The 7,065-nt window shown below is 61.7% G+C and overlaps 2 protein-coding genes across 6 annotated transcripts in view; one reads left to right on the forward strand and one right to left on the reverse strand.

Moving 5' to 3' along the window:
• Positions 1-7,065, reverse strand: part of BRF1 (BRF1 general transcription factor IIIB subunit) — a 52,878-nt gene that overhangs the window by 17,547 nt on the left and 28,266 nt on the right. For all 5 annotated transcript variants that reach the window (XM_077756754.1, XM_077756753.1, XM_077756755.1 and 2 more), the window contains exons 7-8: positions 5,787-5,818; positions 3,081-3,153 (exon numbers count right to left, since the gene is read on the reverse strand). In XM_077756754.1, the coding sequence (XP_077612880.1) occupies positions 3,081-3,153; positions 5,787-5,818 (105 nt within the window). The remainder of the gene's footprint in view (positions 1-3,080; positions 3,154-5,786; positions 5,819-7,065) is intronic.
• On the forward strand, positions 7-1,720 carry BTBD6 (BTB domain containing 6). The gene is made up of 3 exons (XM_077756752.1): positions 7-156; positions 299-417; positions 567-1,720. Exons 1-3 carry the CDS (start codon positions 76-78, stop codon positions 1,597-1,599), a joined length of 1,233 nt encoding a protein of 410 aa, XP_077612878.1. The 5' UTR covers positions 7-75; the 3' UTR covers positions 1,600-1,720.

The raw sequence follows: 7,065 nt of genomic DNA on the forward strand, positions 1-7,065 counted from the left end.
GCGCCCCGCGCCCCCCCCCCCGCCCGAACCCCGAGCCCCGAGCCGTGTGCCTCTGCCCTTTGCAGGAACGCGCTGATGTTCAACAACGAGCTCATGGCTGACGTCCACTTCATCGTGGGGCCCCCGGGAGCGGCCCGCAGGGTGCCCGCCCACAAGGTTGGTAGAGGCTTGGCCCCGTAAGCCCGCAGAGGCGACTGCCCACCGCCTGAGTAGGGGCTGCTGCCCTGTACCCCAGGGGCGGCATCCGCTGGGGGCGGGGAGGGTCCGGGGCTCAGGGCAGCTCCTGTGTCATCCACAGTACGTCTTGGCCGTCGGGAGCTCCGTCTTCTATGCCATGTTTTATGGCGACTTGGCAGAAGTTAAGTCAGAAATCCACATCCCCGACGTGGAGCCCGCAGCTTTCCTAATCTTGTTAAAGTAAGTCTGCTGCACGAGTCTGTGAGAAGGGGGTGGCTTCTTGCTGCCTGGCTGCCGCCAGCTGGCACCCTGCGGCTTCTCACAGGAAGGCCGCACAGACCGATGGGCATGTCCCATGCAGCGTGTGACCTGGTCCCCACCCCTCCTAGGTACATGTACAGTGACGAGATCGACCTGGAAGCTGACACGGTGCTGGCCACTCTCTACGCTGCCAAGAAGTACATCGTGCCCGCACTAGCGAAAGCCTGTGTCAATTTCCTGGAGACGAGCCTGGAAGCCAAGAACGCCTGTGTCCTCCTGTCCCAGAGCCGGCTGTTTGAGGAGCCCGAGCTGACCCAGCGCTGCTGGGAGGTCATCGATGCTCAGGCGGAGATGGCTCTGAGGTCTGAAGGCTTCTGTGAGATTGACTGGCAGACGCTGGAGATCATCGTGACGCGGGAGGCCCTCAATGCCAAGGAGGCCGTGGTCTTCGAGGCCGTCCTGAGCTGGGCGGAAGCAGAGTGCAAGAGGCAGGGTCTGCCGGCCACCCCGCGCAACAAGAGGCACGTCCTGGGGCCCGTCCTCTACCTGGTCCGGATTCCGACCATGACCCTGGAGGAGTTCGCCAACGGCGCTGCGCAGTCGGACATCCTGACACTGGAGGAGACCCACAGCATCTTCCTGTGGTACACGGCGGCCAACAAGCCCCTCCTCAGCTTCCCGCTGACCAAGAGGAAGGGCCTGGCCCCGCAGAGGTGCCACCGTTTCCAGTCCTCCGCCTACCGCAGCAACCAGTGGCGCTACCGCGGGCGCTGCGACAGCATCCAGTTTGCCGTGGACAGAAGGGTGTTTGTGGCAGGGCTGGGCTTGTACGGCTCCAGCTCGGGGAAGGCCGAGTACAGCGTGAAGATCGAGCTGAAGCGGCTGGGCGTGGTCCTGGCGCAGAACCTGACCAAGTTTGTCTCGGACGGCTCCAGCAACACCTTCTCCGTCTGGTTTGAGCACCCCGTGCAGGTCGAGCAGGACACCTTCTACACCGCCAGCGCCGTCCTGGATGGCAGCGAGCTCAGCTACTTTGGGCAGGAAGGCATGACGGAAGTGCAGTGCGGGAAGGTGACCTTCCAGTTCCAGTGCTCCTCGGACAGCACCAACGGGACCGGGGTGCAGGGCGGGCAGATCCCGGAGCTCATCTTCTACGCCTGAGGTGGCGTGGGTGCGCTGCGAGGGGCGCCGGGAGGAGGAAGGGACGTGCAGGAGGCTGTGCCACCCTTTCATCCCCACCGACTGCCTCGCTGACCTCATTAAAGACCTTGCTGAGTTTGTAGCGCTCTCGTACGCGGTCGGAGCTGTGCCGCACAGCCAGAGCCCTGCTCGCGTTTCTGAGTCTGGGCTGCTGGGCAGCTCTGGGGTCCCGAGACCGGCTTCAGGCCGGTGCCCACCGGCCTTCGAATTTGACATGATACTACACTTAACCTAAAACCTTCCCTTCAAATCCAAAATTGGAAAAAGCCACCTAAAGTAGTGTTTCTAAATGGGTCTCAGAGTTTCAACAAGATAAAAGCCACTGGCAGGTAAACATCCGAGGGAGCGTTCAGCTGGGCACGCACTTTCCCACGTGTGTGTGGAGATGGACTCCCGGCACACAGCAAACCCTCCAGTGCTGGTTAGAATCCAACAGCCTCCCTCGCAGGGAGGCAGACAGACTCCCTGTCTGTCCCTGAGTGTGCCCTCTGCTGGCAAGCCTGGCTGCCACCAGGGCGTGCTTGCTGCCTTCTTAGAAGGCTCTGGAAAAGGGTGGGTGTGTGCTTGCGTCTGTACTTCCTAAAGCATCGTAGCTTCTCACACAAAGCCCTGCTGTGGAGCTCAGGTTTGCGGGTGGTGGGGTGACGTGGGGCTCTCTGCTGGGTCCACGCCTCCAGACCCTGGGGACCAGCCTCCTGCCTCGGGCTCAATGGCAGCTTCCATGGCAGGCCCTGGGCCGCCCCCGCCCAGGCATGATTTGGGGTCAAGCAGGCTCTTCGGGCTTTTTGCCTCTGTTCTCCTAGGCTACATGCTCTATGCACAGTCGTTTTGTTTCTGAAAAAATCTTATCCTGACCTCCACAGAGAAGGACCCTGTCATTGGCCACAGGAACGTGGCCTTTTGGGAGAGGGTCTGAGCTGGGAGCAGAAAGCCGAGCTGGGTGTACCTCTGGGTTGACACGCACTGCCCCCCATCCTGCAGCCCTTCTGGCCTCCTGACCCAGCCCGCTAGACCCTTCCCAGCCTCCAGGGACCATCCTGTGGGTTACCCAGGACCGCGCCCCCAGCCCACCCTGCCCTGCACACCGCGCCTCAATGGGCAAAATCAGGAGCAGGCCCTCCAAGTGGACTGAAAACAGGCCTCCCAGGGAGGCTCCGGTGAAGGCCAAATGTGGCCAGGAAAGCAGCACCCGGTCTGGAGGGGTCCTGGCCTCTGGAGACACCGCCACCAGATGTGCTCCTCACAAGGCAGGCGGGCAGGCCCCCAACACAGCAGCACCTATCTCCCTCTGCGCGCTCACCCACCCCCGTGGGGTGCTCTGCTTTTATACCAGGGTGACCCCTAGGCTGTGGGGCTCCTGGCTGCTGGCAGACAGTGTAGCTTACTGCCTGGCGCGGCCGCTGTGACCCCCTCCCTGATGCCCTCTGCCGGCCCCGCCTTACCTATCGCTGGAGCGTTGATGCACAGCTCTCTCGCCAGGAGGAGGAAGGTCTTCCCCAGCACGTAAACGTTCACCTGTCATGAAAAAGCCACTACTGAGAATGGCAATTTAGGAAACATTTTTTTTCCCTTAAAACATGCACTTTGTCGTTGAGTCTGGCGTTGAGTCTTACATGCACGTAAGAGCTCTCTGCCAGCCCCCGTGAGCCCACAGTGGCCCAGGGCCCTGCTTCCCAGCCGCAGGCAGCTCTTCCAGGCCCCACCACCGTCTCAGCAGTGACTGGATTTGCTGAGGACAAAAGCTGCCTAAGAGATAGCTGGCAACGCAGAAGCACACAGAGCACGTGGCCTGTGACTCAGTGGTGCGCCGGTGCACTTGGGGCCTGCTGGCCACCACACCCATGCACCCAACAGGCCCAGGGGTCATGGCCTCAGCCCCTCACTGGGAGCAGCTCGGTCGTGGCAGTGGGTCTCTGCAGGTCTTGGTGACATGCTGCCCACTCCCACCTCAAGTCCAAAACCACAGTGGGGCCCACCAACCCCCGGACCCGGCCCTCCAGGGTGACTGAGCCCCGCTGCCCTGGGAGCCTGCCCTGTGCTGGCCGCGCATGTGGGGAGGGGACCTCTAAGGGGGTCTGACTGCAGGCATGGAAGACGTCCGTCAGCTCGGGCAGGGTGCAGAATTGGGAAAAGTGCAGGCTTGGCGCCCCCTGCTCCCGCCGCTGGGACTCTCCAGAGTTTCTTTGCCTAATCGTGCCTGGCCGATGAGGGCCCCCTAGCCTGGTGCCCAAGAGGCCACTGGACCCTAAAGAAGAGTCTAGACCCTGGCGTGCAGCACGCCCCTGTCAGCACAGGCAGGTGCCTGTGGCCGTCTGGGAGCGCTAAGGAACAGTACAAAGCCCCCTCGGAGGACATGGAACGTGCCAGCCTGGGCAGACCTGCACTTCACATCCAGGCCTCCTTCTGGGACAAGCCCCCTTCACAGGGCTGGTGGCTCACGGGGCGTGCCTTCTGAAGGGTTCTGCTCTCAGCCTGCCTGCCACGGCATGTGTGCCACGTGTCTGTGTGTGCAAACATTCCAAGAGCACCCCAGCCTTTGCCAGGCTCCCCCAAGTTCCTGCATCTTGACCCTCCTGACTTCATGCCTGTCTGGACCAGAGTGGAGCTCACTGTCCCCCGCTGCGCCGTCTCCTCCTGCTGCAGCACATCCTTGACCCACCTGCCCCGCTTCACACCTCCTGCCGCCTCCCCGTGTCCCAAGCAGATGAAGACCCGGGTGCTGCAGGGAACAGTCGTCTGAACAGACTTCAAGTGGGAAGTCAAATATTTGGAAGGCTGCACCCATAGAAAGCGTGCAGTCATTGCCAGAGATGCTAACACGCACCGGAATGCGTTAGGAACTCTGAGGAGTCTGGAGCTGGTCTCTGTGAAGGTGGGGTCATGGCTGGGCGTGGCTAGCCAGCCCCACCCCCAGCCTGTGCACCTGGCACTTGGGCCCTGAGTGTGCCTGTGCCAGCCACGCCTTAGTGGGGGCTGCACGGAGGAGCAGCTCCACCTGGTGGGCGTACAGACAAGCATAGACCCGTGTCAGCCCTCGGCAGCTGGAGCCCCCAGTGAGACCCTCACCCGACACGCGTGCTCCACACCCACAGACAGGCACACAAACATGTCCTGTGCGTGCTGCACCCATCCTGGCCCCAGGGAGACCAGGCCCTGGGCCCAGCTGGGGGTGCTGGCCGGCTCCACCCACCTCCACCCAGCACGCTGGCCCAGGGGCCAGAGGCACACCCCTCCATCTAGGGCAATAAAAGGTCAAAGCCAACTGTGCAGGTCCAGCGGGCCAACCCAGTAGCTTTCCCTGAGGCCCGGGTCCAGCCTGCATGAGCAAGGACGCACACCCTCCTTTCTGGCCCTGCCCTGGTTTCCCATTTCCAATGGTGTGAAGCAGGAAATTGCCAGAACACAGCCCTGGCCTGTCCAGGCTCTGCCTAAGGGCTTCTGAGCATCCGTCCTGCACCAGCCTCACGGCGTCCTTCATGGGACGTCCCGGGATGGAAACAGGCCCGTGAGGCCGTGGCCCCCCCTGCCTGGGTGCCGCACGTGGAGTGTTACATTTCCATGATCCCAACAGGGCATGGTTAGCTTGGCCCTAGGACGTTTAAGCAGGACTCCCGAGAGATACCATTTATGAAGACAGCTGGGACAGCAAACACACAGGCGGCATCCCGGCTCCGTCAGCACTGGGGGGCCCTGGGGCCCCATGTGGGGCACCCGGACCTGACAAAGCTTTCTTCAAAAGTGTGGAATCTGGGAGCACTCCACACAAATCCTCCCTNCTCCCCCTGCCCGGGGCTGCCCCTTGCCCCCCGAGTGTCCCATCCACACAGGTGGATCCTCCGTCATGTTCAGGAGACCAGAAACAAGTGGCACAGCAAGAGATGCTCTCCTGGTGCCCATTCTGACACTGTTTCAGATAGATGTGTGCAAATCCATTTTTTTTCTCTTTTAAAGAATCTCCCTTGCTCAGACCAAGTTCACCTGGGTCTTTCCGCTGGTTCTGAGGCCGAGGCCACCCAGCTCCCAGGCCCACAGGGAGACCCCGTGTCCACTGCCCCCTCCCAGCTCTGAAACAGACCCCACCCTGGCGTGTCCTGGGCCCCGGTCGCAGCCTCTCCTGGGAAAAGGGCTCAGGAAGGAAACCGGTCTACCTGGAGCAGGTCACTGAGGTCCAGGAGCATGTCTGTGGCAGGAGTCAAGGAACACGTGCACCCAAGCCAGGGGCCCCAGTTACCCGACAGCCTCCCAGAGGCACAGAGCAAACACCGGGCCACCGGACCTTGCTGTGAGTCTAAGCTCAGCACGGGATCACAGAGCAGTGAGGCGTCAGCACCAGGGCCGCTCATGGAGACCCCTGTGAACCGCTCCCAGGACAGGGGGGGAGAGGGCCGTGAATGCAGGTCCTCACAGCCCCCACACCCCCTGTGGCACAGCCCAGAAGCATGTGACAACACTCAGTCTGTCCCTCCAGCACCTACTGAGAGCTGGCCAGACACTGTGTGTGGCCTCTGCCCCACGACTCATGGCTCCTGGGGGACAGACACACGGACAGAGGGCCACCCACCCTTGGTGGCTGGCAGGCACCCCCATGGTGCTGGGGCTCGAGGAGACAGCTATGGGGACTGGCATGGGAGCTGTCCTCTCTCTCAGCAGATGATTAAGGAGTAACCAGATTATGTCCTAAGTGATGAAACTCAGCTGGACACATACACAAAAACACAAAACACAAGCCATGGAGGGAGAAATTCATGTCACCCACGGGCCTGCTGTGGTCCGAGAAGATAACTACGAGAAATCCCCAAGGGCTGAGTCAGAGCCCAGCCCAGGCATCAGGAGGGGAACCCTGGACCCAAACGCGTCCCCAATGCCACAGCCTCGCATGAGGTCCCAGACATCCTGCCACCACCTCGGAGGTCCCTGAACAGGAGGCACCCAGTTTCTCAATCTCCGAAAGCACACGCTTCAGCAGGAGACGCCACTGCAGGCCGGGTATGAAGAAGGGCCGAAAGATGGGAGACCAAGGGAGGAAAGGAATTCGAGCTACACGAGCGAGTGGTGACCGTGGCACCAGAAACACAAGAAATGAGCCAAGAGGCAGGAACCACGAGACTCCGTGTCCACGATGTCGGAAAAGGCAAAGCCCCAGGGACAGCGAAAGCGCCCCTGGCACCGGGGTGGGGGAGGGGTGCACTGGCAGAGCACGGGGGCTGTCGGGGCATGAAGCCACCTTGTATGGCGTTAACAGTCGTGGACACGCGGCACCGACTTCACACCCATTAGACCCACAGAAGGCACCACAGGCACATGACGGGAGCAAGCCCTGGGGTCTTGGGAGGTGTGGGCCTCCCGTAATGACAGTGTGACTGGACCGCCAGCTGTGACTTACGCAGGTGTCCACACACTAACGCAGGTGTTGACAGGGAACGGGGG

Source organism: Crocuta crocuta, unplaced genomic scaffold, assembly GCF_008692635.1.
Source record: "Crocuta crocuta isolate KB4526 unplaced genomic scaffold, BGI_CrCroc_1.0 scaffold729, whole genome shotgun sequence".
Taxonomy (NCBI): domain Eukaryota; kingdom Metazoa; phylum Chordata; class Mammalia; order Carnivora; family Hyaenidae; genus Crocuta; species Crocuta crocuta.